Here is a 25,481-nt window from a genome sequence, read left to right on the forward strand (position 1 = left end):
TGAGTTTTGTGTTGCAAGTTTTCAGAATCCCTGTAATGAACTGGGCATCCTCGGTGTTTCTCTACCCATGGTCCGAGATGTTAGGCTCCAGCATCCCCACAACTAAATATATCAATTGATGGAAGTTTAAAAATGTGTTTTCGGTGGTAGGTATCTACGTAAAAACTGTTATGTTCATTAGTGATTAGCGTTAAGTTTGTTATGACTCAAAATTCAGTAGTGAATCGGTTTCGATTTTGAAAACACAGCAGACCTACTGTGATACTGAACCTTTATTTAAAAAATAAAATCTAATTAAATTAAATAATAAACTTTAAATGAATAATAAACAAAGTGTAATGTAAACAATGTTTTACAGTGGCTTTTAGTTTTTTTTAAAGAAATAAACTTAACTAAACTTTAATTTAAATAAATAAATAGTGTACTCTAAACATAGTTTTGATGTTTTCGAAGTATGTATTATTAATTGACTATGTAAATAGTAATAAAGAACAATCAAATAAACCTAACTGGCCTTTGATAAATAAGCAAACAAATAAACAAGCATACACACATAAATAATGTAAGTATATCTGTTGAAATTTTGTAATGTAAACTTAGTTTAGTTTCAAAGTATTTATTATTTATTTACTATGTAAATAATAATAAAGAACAATGACATAAACTGAACTGACTTTAAGTTTTAAAAATCTAATAAATAAATAAATAGTAATGTCACCTTTGATAAACAGACAAACAAACAAACAAATTAATTAACAAACACATACACACTGTAATGTAAACATATTTCCAATATTTTGCTCAGAGGTTGCTCTTTCATTGCTCAGGAGACTTCGTGGAGATCTTCAGTTCATGTCATTTAAGTTTCAGCTTTGTCGCAGGTGTTTCTCTTATAAGTACTTTTATTATTTTAAGGAGCCATTTTGCCCATACAGCTAAAAAATATAGGCCATAAATATACTTTTGTATTGCCTGGCCAAGATTTTAAATATATGTTGTAAATAGTAAAGCACAATAAAATATTAAATGGAATACATGGCGGGAAAATATAGTTTTAAATGCTTTGAAAATATGAGATATACATTTTCAGTGAACAGTTCTTAAAAATAACTATTTTTCATAGTGTGAAGAACATTTAAATAATCAGAAGAAGTTTTTATCCAGAATAAAGAACTTTCTGTGTAATAGCAAGATTCTGTGGATGTTAAAAGTTCTTCATTAAACCATAGATGAAAAACCTTTCTAAAACATATTTTAAAGACATAAATATACTGTTGATATATATACTATATGCTATCATTATTATTATTTATTTATTTATTTATTTATTTATTTTAATTTTCAATTTTGAGAATAATTTGAGATTGCTGGGTCTACGTTTCCACCCCCCAAAAAAGTTGAAATAAACCATCTCTACTGATATATAAACACCCACAACATTTTCACAGTCTGGCACCTTCTCGCTCATGCACACACACACACACACACACACACACACACACACACTTGTCCTCGCGCCTGGCAGCCCAAAGGTCCACCCCCTCTCTTCATTCAGCCTGGTCATGTGACCCGAGCTCTGTGAGTAGAACAGCACCGTGTGAGCTATCCATTCATTTCCTCCTGAGAAACAGACGGCGGCGGAGGAGAGACAGAGATAGAGAAGGGGGTCACATCAGAAAGTGCGACAGAGGAAAACAAGACAGAAAAAAGGGAGACAGAGGGAAGCTTTAAGGATAGTGGTTCTCGCTGTAAATTACTGAGGTTAATAAACAAGGTCAGTAATGTCTAATGTTATTTTACTTTTCAGTTTAACACTACTTAGAATGCTAGTTTGTGAAACTATGGGCCTGTCAGCTGTCATTTAAAAGCCAATTAAAATTGTAAATAAGAGCTCCTTAAGGTCTTTATTTTATGAATAAAAAATAAATGTTATAACTATTTGGAGTTTTAAGTGTTACCCAATTTGTACATTTAATATGTAAAATTTAAGAGCTCAAAATTAATAGCATAAGAGTTCTTATTAGTGTGACAAAAGTACTATATTGTTTGGTAGTTCTTTATAACTTTTATTGCTGTTGACTTATTTGTATTATTTATTGTACTAAAGCACAGTATTGCGGTCTTTGTTGCATGTTTTCTCTTCCTATTTGTTTCATGTCATATAAGTGCTGATTTCATATATAAATAGTTCTATGCACAGTTAAGAATGTTACATTAATGCTATATAATGGGATTGTTTTTCTTATGGTTACTTATGAAAGACGCCAGGATTGCATTTACTTCCTTTTTCTTGCTCTCTCTTTCTGTTTGTTTTATACTTTTGTAAGAACTGCTTCAAAATTCGTTGATACAGCAATACATGATAAACGTAAATGCAAGAATTGCACAGAAGAACAGTAGCTTTGTTGTAGACCAGTAAGGAACTAGAGCTTGGTTGCATCTGTTGGTCTGATTTGGCATGGATGATTTTCTCTCCATCTGCCAGTGGTTTCTCTCTCAAGTATGTGACATGGGATTCCAAGCCAAGTCAATCAGACCTTCAAAGTTCTGAAAAATAATTAGACATCATCCGAAGAAACCACAGTATCATTAGAGTTAAATATGATTTAAGTAGCTATAAATATACAGGATCCTCTGCACCGCAGAACAGAAACCGCACCTGAGAGTTCCTCCAGAGTGTTGATCAGTGTCTGGTGTCTGTCAAGTCTGCACCGGATGAGCTTTGTGCTGCAGTTGCATGGTGAGGAAGTTTGGGGGTCTCTGTGTTTCGTCAATAAAATAACATTCTTCTTGCTGTGGCGCTTGAATGACCCAGTGAGGCAGCTGTAGCTCTGCAAAGTTAACCGCTGGGTGGTTGTTGTTGTAGATGGTCTTTAGGAACACAAAGTGGGCGAGAAAGAGAGCTGTTTAAGGGTGAATGTGTGGGCTTTGTCAAACAAGATCTGAATCAACAGTTTGAAGGGGGTGTGAATCAGGTGTGGAATGAGTTTTGTGTTGCAAGTTTTTAGAATCCCTGTAATGAACTGGAAACCCATCCTGGTTGTTTCTCTACCCATGGCCCGAGATGTTAGGCTCCAGCATCCCCACAACTAAATATATCAATTGATGGAAGTTTAAAAATGTGTTTTCGGTGGTAGGTATCTACGTAAAAACTGTTATGTTCATTAGCGATTAGCGTTAAGTTTGTTATGACTCAAAATTCAGTAGTGAATCGGTTTCGATTTTGAAAACACAGCAGACCTACTGTGATACTGAACCTTTATTTAAAAAATAAAATCTAATTAAATTAAATAATAAACTTTAAATGAATAATAAACAAAGTGTAATGTAAACAATGTTTTGCAGTGGCTTTTAGTTTTTTTTTTTAAGAAATAAACTTAACTAAACTTTCATTTAAATAAATAAATAGTGTACTCTAAACATAGTTTTGATGTTTTCGAAGTATGTATTATTAATTGACTATGTAAATAGTAATAAAGAACAATCAAATAAACCTAACTGGCCTTTGATAAATAAGCAAACAAATAAACAAGCATACACACATAAATAATGTAAGTATATCTGTTGAAATTTTGTAATGTAAACTTAGTTTAGTTTCAAAGTATTTATTATTTATTTACTATGTAAATAATAATAAAGAACAATGAAATAAACTGAACTGGCTTTAAGTTTAAAAAAATAGAATAAAAAAATAAAAATAAAAATAAATAAATAGTAATGTCACCTTTGATAAACTGACAAAACAAACAAACAAATAAATTAACAAACACATACACACTGTAATGTAAACATATTTCCAAACCTATTCTGAAAGGTTCAACTATTTACTCCTAAAGATTACATATTAATACAATAAATGTAGGTATTATTATTAAAAGTTTGTTTGGCTAGTGCATACTATACAGTGGAAGGTCAGTGGAAGTACACTAAGACCCTGCAAGGTGTGCGAATATAACATTTCAAAACATATTCCAGTCTTGTATCACCAGCCACTATCTGTGTAAACATTTATAACTCAAACCAAATAAGGCAAGCTGTTAAACCAACATGTACATTTGTTAATTCACACATGCAGCTGCATTCACAGAGATAACAATCGAATTGGTATCGCATTGAGTACTCTGATACAAATACCAATACTACAGAAATACTCATATTGTTAAATGTTTACTTTTAGATGGTTATCCCTAATCATTACTGTACATATTAAAAGCTAGTCTAGTCTTGGAAGCCAAAATTGTTAATGGAAATTTAGAAGTACTCAAAGATAAGCTCAATCTCTTGCTTCGAAACTGACCTGACAGGGGGAACTGCATCTCTTCTTGGCATAGAAACCCAGATGCTTGCACGCAGCCATGCACTTCCACACACCTACACAAATGTGCATGCAGAACAGAAATCAGAGGAACTAAATCTCCTTTATGAGTCACCAACCTACAAAGAGTGAAGTGGCAGGGAGGTTTCTGTACAGTACGGGAAACAGCAGATCCCCCTAGTGAGTGCCTGGCCCATTAAACTGAGCTCTGCAGAAGGGCTACAACCAGAGCCTGTATAGCGGATGCACTTCCTGAGAACACTTTGACTGAACTTTGACCTCTGAACCCAGGGCCTCTCCTGGTGAGGTCAGGCCCTCCAAATGCAAGAGGAAGAGGGAGTGAGTTTCATGTGGAATCTGTTCCAGGTTAGGGATCTGTCAAAGCCAGACAGTCGTCTTCAGCCCCACTGCTGCTGTCAGGACGAATTACTTTGGAAGAGCTAAAAGCTGTACTTTTTCTCAACCTCTTTGTGTCTCTCTTACTTCTTTCGGTCTCTTCTTTGGTTTTCACCTGCAGTTGCACGCTCTTGTTCGCTTTCTCCACTTTTCCCCAGTCTTTAGTTGCAGCTGTGTGTTTTCCAGCCTCGCCGAGGGCAGAGAAGGAAAAACAATTCTTACCCAGCCCTGCATGAGCATGCACTGCTGGAAAACAAACACAGCTGCCTTGCTCATTACGAGCAGGGGCATCATAACACTCAGGGAAGATGGCTAATATCGTTCAAGGGGTAAAAACGCATGTCTTTTGAGTATGTGAAAAGAAAAATGAGTGCTTGGTAGTCATTATCTGTTTTGGAAGTTTTGGAAGGGCTGCGTAATCTCTAGTGATCACATCCTTCCCTGTCCTCCTTTCCTTCTACTTCCCTTCTCTCTTTGCTTCTTTTCTGTAAGTTTACTCTTTGTATGATGTACGGGCTCTGAGTGGCTAGTGGTCACGCTAGTTAGCATGCTTGGTTACTGGCATTCAATCTGTGCTTTAGGGGCTGATTCTTTTCTGGCACTGCTCTACAAGAGGCTCAGGCTTTCCCACAATGCTCGGGACAGCTGGGGAGGGCTATCGCTGCCCCCAGAGTCTGCACAGCCTAATGGGAATGCGGGCAGATCTCTTCCAGCTGTTAAACAGGCAAGACTTTCAAACACCTTGGTGGGTGGCTATTTGTACTGAGTATTGTATATTGAATATGACATATTGAATATTAATATTATATATGCAATGCTTTTCTGGTCAAGTAAAATGAATCAATATTGTAAATATTGTGATTTTGATGTGTTTCATTTGGCTATAAGTTTGCTAAAAGTGTGGCTTGACGGAAATTTTGCAGCCTTTCCTCGTCTCACAACTTAAATAGTGTGTTTAATTGGTTCAGTCTTTTTGCTTTTTTATGTCAATATTCAAAAAAGTACACACATGGAATTCTTTTTAGCAAAATATTTGATTTAAAATGTTTTTAAATGTTACATATTTTTTGTATTAAAACAGCCCCATTCTCCCTTTACTTCTCTGTTGATTTTCTGATTAAACAAAGCCTGATAAAATAAACTATAAACAATACCATAAAACAAAACTACAGAATCTAAAACTTATATTTTTATATAAATAAATAAAATGTATCTATTAAAAATACATTTCTTCAAATATGAAATATTAATTTTGAAAAAGTTAATTTTGAGTGAAAGTAGTTTGGAGAACATGCTTATAATTTCTTTAAGTAGTTGCTTTGAACATTGCATTTTAATGAGCAAATCTAATTTAGTTTCAGAGCAAATATATATAGTGCCATCTGAAATTTTGGATTAGGATCAAGCTCCTATGCTTAGGTTGAGTCATTTTACTTCAATGGCAATGTGCAGGTCCTTTTCCAGGCTATTAAAGTGAAACAACTGAACATAAATATAGGAGCCTGATATAAAACCTATTTTTAGATGAAAATTTCAGATGGCACTTAGAGGCTTTTGCATCTGAACTCTTCATATATATATATGAAGGTTATAATCATGCAATTACAACACAGACAATGTGTGTCTTCTCAAAACAATACAGAATGTCATCAATTCCCTTCTGTACATACTGTGCACTGCATCATTTTGAAAGCAATCAGAGGTGTGAAGGCACCAAAATGACTGCTGAGCACAATAATCTCTAGGTTTAACTACAGTTGTGCTTATGAATTCTGATTTAGATCAGACAAAATAAAAAATGTGGCTCTTAGAGGCTGTCCTTTAATGGAACCAGGAAGCGACTCCACAAAGCCTCTGTATGATAAGTTTGGCTCAAGTCACTGCAGTCAACTGACCTTCATTAATGATTTGATGGTCGCCTCATTTATTCATTTTCATTTATTTATTTGTGTGTTTTTTTTGTCAGAGCTCTCATTCTCAAGGAGCACATTTTTTCTTAAACTCTTTACTGTTGACGCTATGTGTTGCGCAATATTGCCTAATAACATGGCCTTCAAATATTGCGCAACCTGGTGTGTGCCAGACCTCTGATAATAAACAGTTTGACGACATGCAGTTCAACAGTTCAAGTCAAATTACACACATCTGTCTCACCCTGTCCAGTGGAACACTAGAGAGAGAGCTTCAGATGTTTCTGGCCTGCTGTCTTCATGGAAGAGAGCACAGAAAAGCAGTCCAAGCTGTGACCGAGAGGCCATTTGTCATCTTCTTGGCCTGATCCGGGAGCAGGAACGCCTAGTAATGTCTTGGTATTCACCATTGTAAAACTGATCTCAAATCTGCACTAGTACATGTCCTACAGCACGCTGTGCAGTGTCAGAAAGAAGCAGGTGAAGAAGTAAATACAGACAGGAAGAAGGGAGAGAGAGAAAATGTAGACTGCATTTCGAGGTTTAGTTTGCAAAGCAGGAAAAACAGTTTTTGACACTTTCACTCTTCAGAGCACATTGGTGCTTTCATCGATTTTATATTCTGTAAGACAGACAAAAACACTTGTTGGACACTTTGACAGACTTTCCACTCACAGACACAAAGACTTGACCCGCTGTCACCTGTATGGCAAGAGGCAAGTATGGTCTCACATGAGGTCAGTAAATATTAACCTATGTGCTCCTCACACTGACAGATTTAAACGGAGGGGTTCCAGGCTCCCCTTAAATCAATAACAGATGCATATGGATTTTCCTAGGAAAATGCAGGAGCCTGATTTCTAAACTAAATTTGAAGAAACTGCAGGAGACGTTATGTAGTGTTTGTTTTCTTTAAAGATTGTAAGGAGCAGATGAATCTTCACAAAAAGCATTGATTGTGAAGCTGAGAGAGAAGACCATTTCATCCATGAAGAGTATTAAAGGATTTCATCTAATTTTTTTTTTTTTTTTTTATTTTAAATAAAAAAGAAGATAAATAGATATAATTAAAATAGAATAAAAAAGTGCTAGAGTTAGAGGGTCAAATAAAGATGGAACAGATGTGTTTTTAGTCAACAGATCAACATGTTCTTGCAGATGGCTAAGGATTGAGTTGGGCAGGTCATTCCAACAGGAGGGAACAGTTAATGAAAAAGTCTTGCATCTTTGATATGGCACAATAATGCATCGTTCTCTTGCAACATTCCTTCCCTTTATATAATTGTCAATCAAGGAAATCAAATGTGATATTGCTTTTTGATTACACGTCAGAATACTTCTGCCCATCCAGAATGCAGAATGTTCTGTCCATAATTATCAGACAACGTTCAGATCTCTTGTACCACATTGTAAAAGTGCTCTTTTGCTTCATATAAACACAACTGCTGCCATGTGTTTGTCTCAGTTATTAAATAGTCAAAATGACCTCAGAGGTCTTCAGTATGACAGTTATTGTAATACTCATAGTGTTCCTTTGTAATTACTGTTAGTGTTATTTGTTGCCTGATTGTTCTTTACAGTTTGTGTGTGTGTGTGTGTGTGTGTGTGTGTGTGTGTGTGTGTGTGTGTGTGTGTGTGTGTGTGTGTGTGTGTGTGTGTGTGTGTGTGTGTGTGTGTGTGTGTGTGTGTGTGTGTGTGCAGAATGCATTATGATATTTACTACAAAACAAATTGAGAGACTATTAAGTGACTAGCAACACAGTAGTAGTGTTTCTGTATGAATCCATGTTTTTGAATGAATCAGTTGAGTGAATGTTTCAGTAACTCACTCATAAAGACTGTTACCTTTTTCATTCCTAAAAACAAATCAGTATATTTGAACAAATTGATTCTTGAGTGTATCTCCTCTGGGGTCCACAGTTAGCACAGTTTGAGAACCACTTATGATTTAGTAGATTTTCTCATTAATGAGACACTAATAGGAACAAAAAGAGAACACTCTAACAGGAACCAAGAATTAGAAAACATTATTTATGAGCCTATTTAGTGGAATGACACGTTTAGATGAAATTGTTCAGAGATCTGCTGAACAAGGAGAGTCGGTTCAGAAGACTGGAATGTTTACATTAGTGGCCACAACTGTTCCTGGCATTGTTTTACTGCAAAGGCCTAGCCAGTCAATTCTTTAAACATCGGTGTGCACCCACAGTTGATTCAAATAGTGTAACAGCACACCTCTCCCCAGCAATTCCTCACTCACACACACAGTCTTCTTCTCTCCCTCACTTTTTCTCTCTTGGAGGTTTGACAATGTCCTGGCTCTATCCGACAGAAGTTGTCCTGCCAAGGAAAATGAGCTCTGTTGAAAAGGAAAGTCTGAAGTCACTCAGGGCTTTTTTGGCAAAAGACAATTACGCAAAGCAGGAGCATCTAGAAGAAATCTGCATCTTGGGGATGGATCCAGAGCAGCGTCTTCGGTTCGGCTCAGTTTTTCAGCACATAGTTATTTAGATCAATTTAAAAAGGAGAGGTCTGATCTTGGAGCTGTACCCCAAAGCTTTGTGAGTAAAGATACAGATGTGTCTGTTATCTAAGCAGGGGAGGAAGGAGAAAAGGGAAGAGTGGAGATGAGGGAGATGTTTGTACAGGAGACATTGTGGGTGAGGTTTGAGCCTGGTTATCAGAAGCATGGCAGTGGGCAGGAAGCAGCTCTGACCTGAGGTCACATTCTGATGAAACTTGCCAACTTCTCAGAAAAAACGTTGAGTCACTGCTTTCTCTCTGAGTGAAAACTACCAAAGATGATTTAGTTTGTTATAGACCTCATCTTATCCGAATAGAGATTACATCTAACCTCGGTTGACTAAATATAGGTTCAAACAGATTTTGACATTAGCATGTTACTAAACCAATGATCTAATACTTTAATACTGACTAACATTTCAATAAACATTGACACAGTAATGTTACTAAGCTAATGATTCAATAGCAAACACTCAAATAAATGATAACATTGGATTATTGCATAGCATTATATTTCAAAAGATTCTGATGTTAGCGTGTTGCTAAGCTAATAGCCCAAACACTTCAACAGTCCACCTAAATACTGAAAAAAAATATGACAACTCTTGACAACTCTACATTTGACTTGCATTTGTTTTCAATAGATTTTGAAGTTAGCCTGTTGCTAAGCTAATGACCCAATACATTGATACTAATATGCCATTAGGTAAAACTACTTTTAAATACTGATTGAAATATATTTATACAGTAGTTGGTTAGTCTAAGCTGGATGTAGCTGGTGTTAACTAGTTAAGCTGGTCTCCCAACTTGACCAATCTGGTTTGAGCTATAGTCACTAAAACAAAAAGCAAACAATTTTTAATAAAACCTTCTTTACCATTTCTGTGTAATTCATCAGAAATTCACTTCATAATTCAGACAAAGTCATCAAAACAGGAAATACAATATACCACAATGACCAACCAACCCCAAACAACAAAAACCTTCTAATGGCTTCATCTGGGAACTCACAGACACTTTAAAGATGCTGCATGATGTGTTACTGTACATACAGACATGCAAAGCGGGATGTTGTCGGTCATCACCTGGGTGTGGTGTGTTGACTAATGCTTTAAAGTGGAGCTTCTCTGGTAAGAAGACTCATGGGGAAGTGAAGTGTTCTCAGATTGGTACCATTAAAGTGGGTTTGGGCGTTCTCTGTCTTGAAAACCCCAGGAACACATGGACAAAGACAGCATTTGGAAGCAGGGGTTTTAAGTGGGCACAGCCCTTCAGACCCCACCCATTTCCTCTGACATCCTGTCTGCCATGGATTACAGTCATGCACACACACACACACACACACACACACACACAAAGAGAGTAAGAGGTAATCTAAGCAGGTCAACAGAAGCCAAAACAGTCAGCAGTTTCCAGTCTCTCTAATGAATTTGCAAACGCTGCAGTAACAGGAAGAAATAAGGTGATTTCCAGATATAATCCACTTCGTCCGTTTATCAGTGCTGCAGAGTTGTGAGACAGGACTAACCCCATGAACTCCAATAACCAAGGAAGTATTCAAGCTTATGCAATACTTCCGAATGCTCTTTATGCAAGTTTGTGAGTACATAGCTGCCTGTGCTTCATTCCTGTAGCGTTAGTTTAAGTGTAATTCATGAAGTTGGAATTATAACCAGTGGCATGACAATTATTTTAATAATTATCAGTTGTGATTAAGATAAATTACACATTGTCCACAATAAAGAAAATGGAGGAAAAAAAAAGTCTTGTGATGGGCCATTTTCTCAAAAATATACACTTTGTATTATGTCCAGGCTAGTTTCATATTTTGAAACAGAAACGTTTAATTAAATGAACCGTTAAGTAAAACACTTTCAAAAAAAATATAATGAATTATTAAAATCATAACTCACCACATGATTTTACAACCTGAACTGGCCTTGCTTTGTCATAAAATTTGAAGAGTTTTGTAATACGACTGGGGAGCTTTTGCTAGCTAATATAATAATTTGCTAGCTAGTATATAGTTGAACCACACGACTCTCATTTGCTGGCCTTTCAAATATTAATAATCAGTTTTAAAACTTTTTATAAGAAATTTTAATAAGACATCTTGCCAAACTATTTTATGTACGTATTATATTAATTTTATTCTTTCATAGTTTTTTTGTTTGTTTGTTCTGAATTTTTTTTGTTTTTGTTTTTTTTTACAAAAAAAAATCATAATTAAAGAGGTCCATTTATGTTAATTAATGTATATAAAAAATGTAAATCAGTTAATAGGTCCTGACAAAATATGTAATGTCCTTAACCCATTCCCTTGCAATAAATTTATAATGGCATAACTGAATCAGTTCATTTGTAGTATTAGCAGAGGGTGATTGTGTAGTAGTGAATATAACAGCTTGTCCATTTGAATTCTAGCAATTTATGCAAGTGTTAATTTCACACCTCTCATTTCCTGCTGTCTGGAAAATGGAAGCTATCTGTTGACTTTCAGTACTTCACCATTTCACATTTATATTTACTATAGGAAGTTTAAAATTCTCATTAACAATTAAACTAACACTACCCGTGTTTAACCCTCTGGAGTCTAAGGGTATTTTTGGGGCCTGGAGAAGTTTTGTCATGCCCTGACATTTGTGCTTTTATCAGTTTCTTATAAATATCTAAATGGGTAACGTCTAATCTCACTGTAATCAGCACAAACTGGGCTATAATAATATGTGAAATGCATGCATGTACATGATTGTATTTTTGAGAAAAAAAATGTTATGCATGGTTAGTGAAAAACTAAAAATGTTAAATCACTTGAATAAGGCAAAAAAACACATAAAGAACAATGGTTCCCGGGATTTTTGAGAACGGGAGCTTGTAGCCTAGAATTTTTTTTTCTAAATGATGTGAAAATCATCTTGTTTACTCACTCACAGAAAACAATATATTGATTTAAATTTTCTAAGACACTTTTTGTTGGTAAAAGTCATATGCAAGTAGGCGTCAACTATCATGAATATCATTGTGATTTACACCTGAGAAGACAAAGGCCTGCATAATGAGCTGCATAATGAGCCATTCAGTCATCTGTGCCACTGAGAGGAAGGAGTTACAAGAAAGAATGTGAGAACAAAATAAATCTATATAATTTTATGTTTGTAGTTTATTTAGAATATATTTAATTATCCCACAACATACTTTAATATCCACTTGGGGGAGCAGTTAAACAGTTTATTAGAAACAATCAAAGCTGACTTTCAAACAAATTGTTTTGCATCATTACAATCCTCACACAATCCTTCAGAAATCCTTTTAACAATCTTATTTTCTACAAAAAACATTTATTGTTGTTATTATTATCATTATTATTATTATTATTAATGTTGAAAAGAGCTGAGAATATTTTTTTGTTTTTTTAGGGGGAATTAATTGAAATAACAGCATTGTTTTTACTGTTGTTACAGTTATCTATTTGTTACATTTATATTATTTACATCAAGCTTTTGAATGGTATATATTGTATATTGTTATTGAAACTTCATAATGTTTCACTTGATTATACATTTAGTCAGGAATTATAGTTTGGGAAAAGTCTTTGGAAAAAGTCTAACTAGTAAAATGTTTACACGTTATGTGAAAACTAGTACAAGTATATAAATAAATAAAAAGAGACTTACTCATGTTTATGATCTCTGCTGGATAAAGTGCTTCATTCTTTTTTTCTGAGGAAATCTCAAATCCTCAACCGCATCACATCTTTTTGGGGTGATTTATGTCTTATTCCTCTCATCGCGAAGCAAACAGTAAAATAAAAAAAACTTGAAGAACAGTCTCGCTGTTGTCTTAAAAGAATATAAAAACATGGGCAATGTCAATACAAAGTTATGTATCATAACATTCTTGAAGGGGTAACTAATGTATTGCCAGATGTCATAATTCGGGATTGTTGCTTTAAAAGAATCTAAAACAAGATTACATGGTACAGTTTAAATCAGTTGTTTTCGTGCTGCTGTTCACAATTGGATAAGTAAACAGAAAATGATAAATAATGACTTATAGATCGATTTTCTCACAAGTCAAGGCATCTGTTCCTATCTTGTGAAATACCTCAAGTAGTACTAACAGTAAACACTTCTCAGAGAATGATATATTAATGCTTATTAAACCGTCTGGCCTGCTCTCTAACATATGTTCATTGTTATCCTCACACAGTCTATCCACTGAACTGTCACTAAACACAGCTCCTATATGATCTGTGAGACTTTTACTCTGGCGTCTCATCACAGTTATACCAAAACATATTTGATTTCTCTGTTCCTCACTACGGCTGACAGTCTGCAGAACAACCCAGTGTGATTTAACACTTGAAGTTATTGAAGCCTGACAGTGTTTTTCTGCTATCCCTCGTAGGAACAGTGCTATCAGGATGTTGATGCTGGATGGGATGCCAGCCCTGCCAGTCAAAATCGATCCTGCAGAGTCACAGAGACGGGTAAGCGTTCAAAGCCATGCCACACAGGTGTAACCACAGGCTTTTAAAACTCAAGATATGTGATGACAGTCACACTTTATTTTAATTCTCACTCCAAATTACTTCTTTTTAATAATTAGTAAGGTAGTTGTTAAGTTTAGATATTGATTTAGGGATGTAGAATATAGTCATGCAGAATGTGTGCTTTATAAGATATAATATGTGCTTTATAAGAACTGCATACTACCAATATGTTATGCATGCTAATAAATAAAACTAGTTAATACTGAGAACTGGTCCCTATTCTAAAGTGTTACCGTGATAATTAACCAGTGTATCATAGTCACTCAGTCTGGTCTGGAACACTGTGAACACAATGCTGTTGTATTTCACCCTAGACCAATCAAATCTGAGGACTGAAATGAACTGTTAAACAAGTTATGTGGGGGGGGGGGGTGTTAGTCCTAAAAACATGCAAAAATATAAATACAAATATATAAATAAATAATAACACATAAAAAAGTAAGCCTACTACACATATGTTTTGTTGCAATTTCTATTGAGATATTGTCAGGACAATTACTTTTTCTATCACCATTAATTTCAGTTATTATTATCATTACAGTAAAAGTAATTTTATTTTAAATATATGAAAAAAGCACAAATTAAAGGTAGTGTACAACAATACTAAAATGATGTGTAAATTATTGTTGTATTACAATTTACTACCTTTGAGCAGAGAAAGAGAGAGAGGGAGAGTATCGCATGTTTTATTTTACTGTATGTGTCTGTACATACATTAAATATGCATGTTATTTTTATTATCATTATTATTATTACAATAATGAGAACTTGACAACGAGAATCTTTTGCAGCATCAAGATCCAGAGATTTAAGGTGTCCTGTGCTTTGAGTCTTTAGGATACGTGCCAGATTTCAGGCTTGACCAAATAAACATATACACATGCTCCCCAGTCCTAAAGCTCTCTCTTCATTTTCATGCACAGCTAAGCCCACACACAATATTTTGCACCCTGTTTTACCCGTTTGAACAGTTGTCGTGTCGTGTCGTTGATCGGGACGAGTGCAGGATGTGTGTAGGCCATGCAGCTCAGTTTTGAAGTGTGTTAAATCAACAGGCAGCGCAGTCGCTGAAACGTGCTTCTTGTTTGAGTGGGAACAACGCCAAGACCCTTTTCTTGGAAATGCATTGCTCCCCTCTATTAAAGCCATCCTCAGCAGAAGCTCTTCGGATTCTGAAAATTAGCCGAAAATGACTAATAGCCCCCCATACGGGGGGTTGGACGTGGACCGTGCAGGAAGGGGAGGGATAGGAAGGTGGGAAAGGTGAGGCACGAGTCGGGAGAGAGAGAAATGGGGTAGAGATGAAGTTTCAAAACATGTTCCATTTCGGCTGAAAAGCCTCCAAGTCAACCACAGCAAAAAACAGAAGGGACATTTTTGGGCTAGAAATAATGCTGCCAGCAGACCACTTTTTGTCCATGGTTTCACTAGGTCTGAGTGAGTGCTTCTGACATCTCTGCCTGGAATGTTTTGTCGATTTATTGATATTAATTTAGGATAACAGCTGAGTTCGTAAATGTCAGAAAGACTGCTTTTTCTTCACTTTTTCTCGGCACCTTTTGTGGTGTGTTTTCCTCCAATATAATAAACAAGCTCTCTTAATACTCTAGGTGTCTTCAGCCCCCTGCAGTAAGCAATCATAGGTTATTTCACTCAAAACCTCTCCTCACCAGACGTTAAAAGCCTATAGTATAATCCTTCCTTCTATTCAGTGATCGAGCTGGTTATATGTGGCATTTGCTGAATTTATTTGATCAAATCTACATTAAAAACAATATTAAATGAAACGATTAACGTTTTTTCAGCAGCCATTACTCCAGTCTTCAGTGTCACATGATTCTTCAGAAATCATTCTGATCTGCTAATTCGGTGCTCAAGAAACATTTCATATTTATTAACATTTCAGAGAATTTAATCAAATAAAAAGGCTTCCTTATTTTAGCTGTACAAAAACAACCTGTTATGCTGCTTGATACTGCAAACAGGTGTATCATATTATTTTAAATTATTATCATAAACACTGGTTTCTAGCACAAATCGCTTTACCATTTACTGCACTTTGTTATTCGTCTTGTTATTTACCTATTGCAGCTAATGAATCTGAAGTCTCACACACTCGCAGAAAATAGCATAACTAGTCGTTTCAAAATAAGGTGGATAAAATATGACTGAAATATGCATTTTAATAAATTAATAGATAGAACAAAATACCCAAAAATTAAAGTTCTGTTCTAAACCTGTATGACTTTCTTTATTCTGTTGAACACAAACAAAGATATTTTATTGAATGTTGGCAACCAAACTGTTGCTGGGAGCCATCGACTTCCATATGGAAAATAAATATTATGGAAGTCAACGGCTACCAGCAGCTTCAAAATAATAGTTAACTGATTTTATTTTGTCTCTTTCCTCTCAGTCTCCTGTGATCCATGACTACACAGAGATGGGCGTGCTAGTGTTGAACCGCAGATTTCGGAGACCATCCGACGATAGATTCCTGTCTGACCCCTTCCAGATGCAAACAGAACCCGTAGACCTGTCCACCAACAGAGCCAGAACCTCCCCATCACTTTCAGCTTCATCATCTTTATCCTCATCTCCCTCGTCGTCCTCATCATCAATACGATTTTGTCCACGGTCTCCTCCTTCCAGCAAGTCTGTTTCATCCTCATCACCATCATCGTTATCTATGCCTTCATCCTCCTCCACTTCTGTCATAACCCCCGTTCCTCGTTTGAAGATGTCTCCAGTGCTGGCCTCTCCCCCGGCCAGGAGTCTCAGGGGGCAGTCGTTCTTGCACATACCCCAGCTGATGCCTCCTTGCTCCAGCCCGGTCCACCTCCACCCACGCCGGGTGCCGGTGGTGGTGCAGCCCATGCCGCTGGTGTACCATGGAGTAGGATCGCTGGGAAACAGCAGGCTCATGATGCCACTGCTGGAGGAAAACAGGATACACAGGAAAGGTGAGTCAGAGGCTTGTTAGCCAATGAAATTGTTGCACTGATAATTGCACTGATCTTATTTAAAATAATTTATATATAAAGCTTATTTAATTTTTTTTTTGTTTAACTTAATGTACTAAAATAACAAAAATAAAACAAATAAAAACACTATAGACATTTTAAAAAGCATAAAAATGACAAATACATACAGAAGGAAAAGTACAATACACAAGAAGAGTAACTGATTAAAATAGCGGTTGTTGTTTTTTTACGACATTGACCTACGTTCATTTTACACATTACATTATTATTTTTTTCATTATATACAAAGACTACATACATGCAGCCAAAGTTTCTTTTTTTTAAAAATGGGGAAAAAATATTATTAATCAATTTGCATAAGCACGAAGTGTCCCTACGTACTTTTCCTCTGTTTTTAATGTCACTATTTATGACGTCGACCGTCTGCCTTCTTAGATCTCCACATGTAATTTCAGTATTTTCTCATCTTTTACTGATATATTCACTGTTTCAACATAGCATGATACAAGAGCTTGTGCTTCTTATTATATTTGTTTATTTTTTTGGTTTATATAAATCACTGTCACATGGTCTGTTGACAGTATCAAGGTCACTTTTGCTGCAAAATTCCTCCTCCTGCAAAGTCTTTCACGCTCTTCCTCTCTCCACTTTCCTCCCTCTTTGTCCGTAGGTGCAAAGTACTGTGCTTCAAAGCCTCTCTTCTGAGTTTGCGTGTTCTTGGCAGGATCAGTGACAGAACCCAGAGCCTGGCTGTGTGTTAGACAGGCTCAGCTCTTATGAGTGCAGCTCCATTGTGTTCGTCTCAGAACAGGCAGCCCCTACATCCATGCAGGAAGTTGATGTTATGGCAAAAACTACGCTCAGCTAAATGAGGGCACCTGGGTTTATATGTGACAAAGTGTATGGCGGAAACACAATAGCAACTGTGATAAGAGGCATTTTTGAAGATACTCAAACCCTTTTTTTCTATCCAGGAAAGACTGCCTATGGGCAACAGTGCTGTTTTAATGGACTCTGTGGCTAGGAAGGCTTTCTATTTATTCTTTTACTCTTTTTCATCCTGTTTTTCTCTGGGGCTGGGGAGGTATAGATAGAGGCTGGAGACGTCTTTTGTCATATAACTCTCACTTTTGTCCTGTGTTAGTGTGTGTGTGTGTGTGTGTGTGTTATGTCTTAGAGCTCTTTCTGCTATCAACTGACCAATCAGAGAAGGGCATTTTTCTACATCAGAAGCACACAGTGTGTGCAAACAAGCAGGTTGACACATAATTAGGCCTGTGCAGTTTACACTTTGATGATCCAATTTCAGTTCATTAAAAAACACTCAAGATTCACACACAGAGTCCAGCCCCCTGAGGATCTTGAGGGTCCATGCCCTTATGCTCTGCAGTCTCTCGTGAAGTATCCATGGCAACAAGACAGGACATGGAATGGCACGGATACAACGGAGACCTTTGAAATTGCTATTACAACCAAACCAAACCAATACAATCACGTCCAGCTCTCTTGTTGCAAGAAGAGTGAACTACAACCCGAATTCCGGAAAAGTTGGGACGTTTTTTAAATTTTAATAAAATGAAAACTAAAGGAATTTCAAATCACATGAGCCAATATTTTATTCACAATAGAACATAGATAACGTAGCAAATGTTTAAACTGAGAAATTTTACACTTTTATCCACTTAATTAGCTCATTTAAAATTTAATGCCTGCTACAGGTCTCAAAAAAGTTGGCACGGGGGCAACAAATGGCTAAAAAAGCAAGCAGTTTTGAAAAGATTCAGCTGGGAGAACATCTAGTTAATTGATATCAGGTCTGTAACATGATTAGCTATAAAAGCTTTGTCTTAGAGAAGCAGAGTCTCTCAGAAGTAAAGATGGGCAGAGGCTCTCCAATCTGTGAAAGACTGCGTAAAAAAATTGTGGAAAACTTTAAAAACAATGTTCCTCAATGTCAAATTGCAAAGGCTTTGCAAATCTCATCATCTACAGTGCATAACATCATCAAAAGATTCAGAGAAACTGGAGAAATCTCTGTGCGTAAGGGACAAGGCCGGAGACCTTTATTGGATGCCCGTGGTCTTCGGGCTCTCAGACGACACTGCATCACTCATCGGCATGATTGTGTCAATGACATTACTAAATGGGCCCAGCAATACTTTCAGAAACCACTGTCGGTAAACACAATCCGCCGTGCCATCAGCAGATGCCAACTAAAGCTCTATCATGCAAAAAGGAAGTCATATGTGAACATGGTCCAGAAGCGCCGTCGTGTCCTGTGGGCCAAGGTTCATTTAAAATGGACTATTTCAAAGTGGAATAGTGTTTTATGGTCAGACGAGTCCAAATTTGACATTCTTGTTGGAAATCACGGACGCCGTGTCCTCCGGGCTAAAGAGGAGGGAGACCTTCCCGCATGTTATCAGCGTTCAGTTCAAAAGCCAGCATCTCTGATGGTATGGGGGTGCATAAGTGCATACGGTATGGGCAGCTTGCATGTTTTGGAAGGCTCTGTGAATGCTGAAAGGTATATAAAGGTTTTAGAGCAACATATGCTTCCCACGTCTATTTCAGGGAAGGCCTTGTTTATTTCAGCAGGACAATGCAAAACCACATACTGCAGCTATAACAACAGCATGGCTTCGTCGTAGAAGAGTCCGGGTGCTAACCTGGCCTGCCTGCAGTCCAGATCTTTCACCTATAGAGAACATTTGGCGCATCATTAAACAAAAAATACGTCAAAGACGACCACGAACTCTTCAGCAGCTGGAAATCTATATAAGGCAAGAATGGGACCAAATTCCAACAACAAAACTCCAGCAACTCATAGCCTCAATGCCCAGACGTCTTCAAACTGTTTTGAAAAGAAAAGGAGATGCTACACCATGGTAAACATGCCCCGTCCCAACTATTTTGAGACCTGTAGCAGAAATCAAAATTGAAATGAGCTCATTTTGTGCATAAAATTGTAAACTTTCTCAGTTTGAACATTTGCTATGTTATCTATGTTCTATTGTGAATAAAATATTGGCTCATGTGATTTGAAAGTCTTTTAGTTTTCATTTTATTAAAATTTAAAAAACGTCCCAACTTTTCCGGAATTCGGGTTGTATATTCTGTCATTCGTTTGAGCTGGGAATAGATGAGTTCACAAAAAAATGTATTAGCATTAGTTCTTGAGATTCTTATAACTGAACATCAAAACGTCTGAGGTTTAGTTTATCAGTTTAATGAACTGTAAATCAGTTTTATTTCAGTATTATTATATCTTAGTTTTTAATTTGGGGGAATGTATTTTTGCTTTTGGAAGGACATGAGGATGTGTGAATGAATGGGGAAATTATTTCTTTAAGGAAACTCTCTGCTGTCTACCAAAGCCATTATTAAAACATTAATCATAGTGTCATTAGATTAGAATCTTAATAGTTTGGTTTAATGTGTCAGTGCTATGGCCATAGAATAAAAATGATGAGGCAGTGTCCACTGAATCTTTACCATCAAACACAAGCATTTCAAAGGTGTCTTTAACTACTATGTACTTATGTAAAAAAAAAAAAAAAAATAAAAAAAGTAATGTACAATTATGTACTTATTGTGTTTATGTTGTATTATAAAACACTTATAGACAAATATGTGTATAGACATAATTACATTAATTAGTTACATGTGTAACTACATGCAGATATTTCTTTAAATATTAGTGCAATTTAAACGTGTATGTACATAATAAGCACTTTGTGTCTATTATTAATTTAATTGTGAATACATAGTAGTTAAAGACACTTAATATAAGGTGAGTCCAATTATGTTTATTTATATATTTTGCAGATTGTAGGTTAATTCTGGAGGTTTATGAAATGATTTGGTCATATGTGAGTATTGTACATTCAACTGCACCAACCTTCTGTTTTTTTCCAGTCATGCACCGAATCGCAGATGGACTGTCACCTCGGCGATCTTTGAGTGACAGCGAGGATGATGACCTGCCCAAAGTGACCTTGGAGAGTGTAAATGAAACAGGATCCACTGCCCTGACTATTGCCCGCGCTGTGCAAGAGTAAAGACACCTTTATTAATACGCAATATTTACAATCCAGTCCTATCTATCATTATGATACATGATGGTAATTTTCAGAGCTCACTCTGTGCATGATGTCCAGAATGACAAAAAACATAGAAATAAGATTTTAGATTGTGAAAGGGACCCAAGCACTCACAACAGGAAATATACACCAGCAAACTCAACATAAATATTAAGAAATTAAAAAAAATAATAAAATAAATGCACAAGAACAGAACACAATAAAAACAGTGATGGAAGCCAACTTCAAGGACTCTCCATCACATGGATGTTTAAAAGTAAACAGATATTTTAGAAATTAAAAAATTGGATATGGCATTATTATAGAAAGCAAATAGGGACAAAGGCAAATGGCTGGCCATGCTTATATGACTCTGGAAAGGACAAAGGTACCAGTATGAATTTATAGAGAAAAAAATTTGCAGTAGTGAATATTGGTGTGAAAGAGAAAGTGTGTCAGGGAGTGTTGCTTATTTGACCTGCTGGTTCTTAAATCAATAAGGGTTCGATCCAGTGAGTCATGCAGTGTTTGTATACGTACCGTTTCTATACGGGTATAGTCTAGGGGCAAAATTTGAAATCTGACAAAGCCACCCTGGAGACATGGGGGAAAAAAGCTATTCATAAATAATTCCAGTAATATTTTTCCTCAATCATTGTTTTATTTGTATTATTATAATTATCTATACTTCCTTAAAAGCTTTTGCACCTTTTATTCTGAGTGTGTATATATTTTTACACGTTTGGCAGATGCCTACCCGATTTAAAGCCTATTCAGAGTAAACATTTTGCGAGTATTTTCGTTCCCTTGCAATGGAACGGATGGCCTTGTTTAAGCAGTTGAGCGGCAGGAAGTGATTTCAGTCTCAGAGGGAGTGTGTGCTTCAGGTTGGATGTGTTGTGGACACAGGTGCAGGAGTCGATGCAGGTTTACAGATCCCCTGACCCGTGATCAGCTAGTGAATAATGAATGGACTTTATTATTATATTAAACTGATAAACTGGTCTCCAGACAGTGATGCTGCCCTGCACGTCAGCACCCCTGGAAAGCCCCTCTGGTGTTCACCAATGGGAAACATACAAACAAAAGACGGAACACAGATGACTGTGCTGGGTTTAGTCTGACGGCAGCTGCTGTTTCCCTCCCTGGCTCTCTCTTGTTGACAACATTGTAACATTGATTCTTAGTGTAGAACTAGATGGAGTTCCTCTGACCTTGGACTAAAAATTCCAAGCCGCATATGAGCGCATAATGGAATGTGGAATATAGTGACAGCATTTTGGAGAATGCAGATGTATTGTTTAAAGTAGGAGAAAATATCTAGGATGTTTTCTTTCTTTCTTTTCCTCTTTGGGCCCCAAAAGTGATGGAGTGTGCCAAAAGCTACAGGTACCCCTCGTTGAACCCCTCTCACACTCACACTCTTTACTCCTGCTTCCCAAAAGAAACAGGAAGTGGCTCTGTGGGGGTCAAAATGCCTCTTCTGCCACTCGGAAAACATTTCCAGTGAAAAGTAGGCTCACCATCTAATTTATCCAGACAAGAAAATAAAATCAAATTAAATTGTCTTATACCAAAAATATACACAGCAAATGTTGGCTGTTTATTTACCGGAATAAACAACTGATACTCTCTTCTGATCTTTAATTGACAAATTATGTTAATAATAATGTCAAATTATTTCTGCACAATTTTATTTTACATTTCCGAGCCAATAGCGCCACCAAACGGAAGTGAAAAAATTATGGATTTTCGACCAATTCTGTCGAGCAAATTGTTTAAGCCAATGTTGCTATGTTGGGCTGGTTGGCATATTCAGACTTATTGTTAACCATCCATTTTTTCTATTTTATTATTATTATTATTAGTAGTAGTAGTATTATTATTAGTAGTATTTTAGAATAAGGTGGAAAAGGAGAAATAATTTAACATCAAGAAAATATTGTCCGATGGCATCCATTGATTTCAGGGTTCACCGAACTCGGTCCTGGAAGGCTGATGTCCTGCAGAGTTTAGTTTCAACCTTAATCAAACACATCTGAACCATCTCATCAAGCTCTTACTGGGCATACGAGAAACTTTTAGCCAGGTGTGTTGAGGAAAGTTGGAGCTAAAACCCCTTGTCCAAATATCTGCAGTGCACCTGATATCTTGACTACTTCTATGACATATGTCCTGTATTTGATCCAAGTGTTCAAGTGAGCATGAAGACCACAAGTGTGTGTTGAACTTTTCATTACCTGATGGGACACACTTATAGAGTTGTAAAAATGCAAGTGTTTACATAGCTTTATTTTTATTTTCAATACTTCGCATTTTAAAATCAGTTTCTAAATGTCTTTTTTATATTATTACTATTATTATGCAGAAAAAAACAAAAACAAATACAAAGACAGAATACAAACAAAAAACAATAAGGGTTACATACATTAGCCTTATCCAAATCATATTGTGCTAAAAATCACACCATGAAAGGGTTGTGAATACACGCCATAGAATTTTTGGAATTTATATACACATCGAAGCCTTTCCTAAAAACAAAAGGGAAGGTGTTTTTAAACTTTGGCAAGAAATAGCATTTATAATAAATTAGAAGTGATAAATGTCTAGATACAAAGAGTAATAAAAAAATACAAGTAAATAAAATCATTTTCAGGTTATACAGATTATACAGTTTTGATATAAATATTTCTTTTAACTAGAAATCAAGTGTCCAAGGGTTTTTGGACAAGAGAAACTCTACAGGACACCGGCCCTCCAGGACCGAGTTTGGTGACCCTGGATAATTATTCTATTAATATTAGCATAGCTCCCTCAAGTGGTGATTTAAAGTAGAGAAGTTAATATGTGTGTGTGTGTGTGTGTGTGTGTGTGTGTGTGTGTGTGTGTGTGTGTGTGTGTGTGCGTGTTTGTGTCTATATATATATATATATATATATATATATATATATATATATATATATATATATATTTGCTAATAATCAATAGTTGAACATATGAATTTATTTAGAAATAAATTATTTTCTCTGTCATTCTGAATCAAATTAGCCTGCATTAAACTTAGGCCATTAGTATTTTCACAAAAAATAAAATACAAAATAAAATAAAATACTGTAGTGTATCAGTCTGGGATGACATGAAGAATCAGAAAGAAAAAAAAAAACCTGAGACAGACTAAATCCAGAAGACCTGTGACAACGTCTCCAAGAAGCCTGAAGAAACCTACCTGCAATTAACAATACAATAGTAAACGTTGTATTATTGTTAATAATACATACATTTAATAATAAATATTATTAAAATAGAATTAATTTATTTTGATTTGTGCCTGTCATTCTGAAACAATCTACATTAGACCTGACATTTTATATACAGTGTAGTGTGTGTGTGTGTGTGTGTGTGTGTGTGTGTGTGTGTGTGTGTGTGTGTGTGTGTGTGTGTGTGTGTGTGTGTGTGTGTGTAGACCTACTTATATATTTTGGAGACAATTTTGTGAGCTAAACATGTGAGCTAAATGCTGTTCAGGGACGTCCTCATTTATAAAACTGGTATAATTGTTTTTATTTTATATATATATACAGAATGTTTTCTGGCAGGGGTAGGGTTAGGGTGTTAGGATTACTTTAGAAAATATAGAACTGTCTGTATGAATAGGTAGAAGTCTATGTAATGTCCTCATTTAGATTTAGCTAAGTAAACGTGTGTGTGTGTGTGTGTGTGTGTGTGTGTGTGTGTGTGTGTGTGTGTGTGTGTGTGTGTGTGTGTGTGTGTGTGTGTGCGTGTGTGTGCGTGTGCGTGCATGCGTGCGTGCGTGTGTCTACCATTATCATACTAATCCAAACTGTTTTCAAATGATATCTTTAATTAAATGATGCTGTCATTGCAGTTCCCTGTTGCCGTTCAGCATTGAGAGCCTGCGGAGGCCCCGGCCTTCAGAGTCCCCAGACTCAAAGAGGAGGCGCATTCACAGGTGTGAGTTTGAGGGCTGCAATAAGGTTTACACCAAGAGCTCTCATCTTAAAGCCCACAGACGCACACACACAGGTTAGTGAGCCTACTTTCACACCAGGTCATGTTTAGAAAAAACCTGTTCTGTTCCTGTCAGGTTCTTTCTTTCTTTACATACATATTTCTCTCTCAGGTGAAAAGCCATACAAGTGTACGTGGGATAACTGCTCATGGAAGTTCGCTCGCTCTGACGAGCTGACACGACATTACCGCAAACACACCGGTGTCAAACCGTTCAAATGCAGCGACTGCGACCGCAGCTTCTCCCGCTCGGACCACCTCGCCCTCCACCGCCGCAGACATGCCCCACAAACATGCATAGTGTGAAAAAGACATTTGGTGGACAATATAAGCAGACAGAGCTGGTCTCTATCTGCCAGTGTCACATGCAGAAGACCTGGAATTACTCCTCGCACAACAATGAGGTGAAAGACATGGGATTTTTACAGGAATGAGAGCTGGAAGATGAGGTCCATGTATTATGCGATTCACGTGCATTTATATACATTTCCCTCATATGGTTTATCTTCTGCACTTTTATGTGAGGTTTATTCAGAAAGGTGGGAGCCTCGATTTGGCACAGAGTCTTAGCTACTAGCCCAACTATTAAACGCCTGTTAAAGGTGCTGAATGCGATTTATATACATAAATACAATAGAATCTGTAAGCAACTATTTTCCATGATAGATAGATATAGTGTAGTAACAAAAT

At 36.4% G+C, this 25,481-nt stretch overlaps 1 protein-coding gene across 2 annotated transcripts; it reads left to right on the forward strand.

The window, feature by feature from the left end:
• The first annotated feature begins 1,628 nt into the window (after nucleotides 1–1,628).
• On the forward strand, nucleotides 1,629–25,481 carry LOC132142528 (Krueppel-like factor 12). Of its 2 annotated transcripts, XM_059552463.1 has the most exons (7): nucleotides 1,630–1,774; nucleotides 5,293–5,435; nucleotides 13,552–13,633; nucleotides 16,113–16,659; nucleotides 20,599–20,737; nucleotides 24,649–24,806; nucleotides 24,904–25,481. In XM_059552463.1, the coding sequence occupies exons 2-7, from the start codon at nucleotides 5,344–5,346 to the stop codon at nucleotides 25,095–25,097; spliced, it is 1,212 nt and encodes a 403-aa protein (XP_059408446.1). In that variant the 5' UTR covers nucleotides 1,630–1,774; nucleotides 5,293–5,343; the 3' UTR covers nucleotides 25,098–25,481. The 2 variants fall into 2 exon arrangements, with proteins under 2 accessions (XP_059408447.1, XP_059408446.1); XM_059552464.1 differs by lacking the exon at nucleotides 5,293–5,435 and having other exon boundaries at nucleotides 1,629–1,774.

Source organism: Carassius carassius, chromosome 6 (genome assembly GCF_963082965.1).
Source record: "Carassius carassius chromosome 6, fCarCar2.1, whole genome shotgun sequence".
NCBI classification, from domain to species: domain Eukaryota; kingdom Metazoa; phylum Chordata; class Actinopteri; order Cypriniformes; family Cyprinidae; genus Carassius; species Carassius carassius.

Coding starts and splice junctions, on each gene's coding strand:
- LOC132142528 (XM_059552463.1), top strand. CDS start 5,344: ATGCTCGGGACAGCTGGGGAGGGCTATCGCTGCCCCCAGAGTCTGCAC. Junction 16,660..20,598: donor AAACAGGATACACAGGAAAG/GTGAGTCAGAGG, acceptor GTTTTTTTCCAG/TCATGCACCGAATCGCAGAT. Junction 20,738..24,648: donor ATTGCCCGCGCTGTGCAAGA/GTAAAGACACCT, acceptor CTGTCATTGCAG/TTCCCTGTTGCCGTTCAGCA.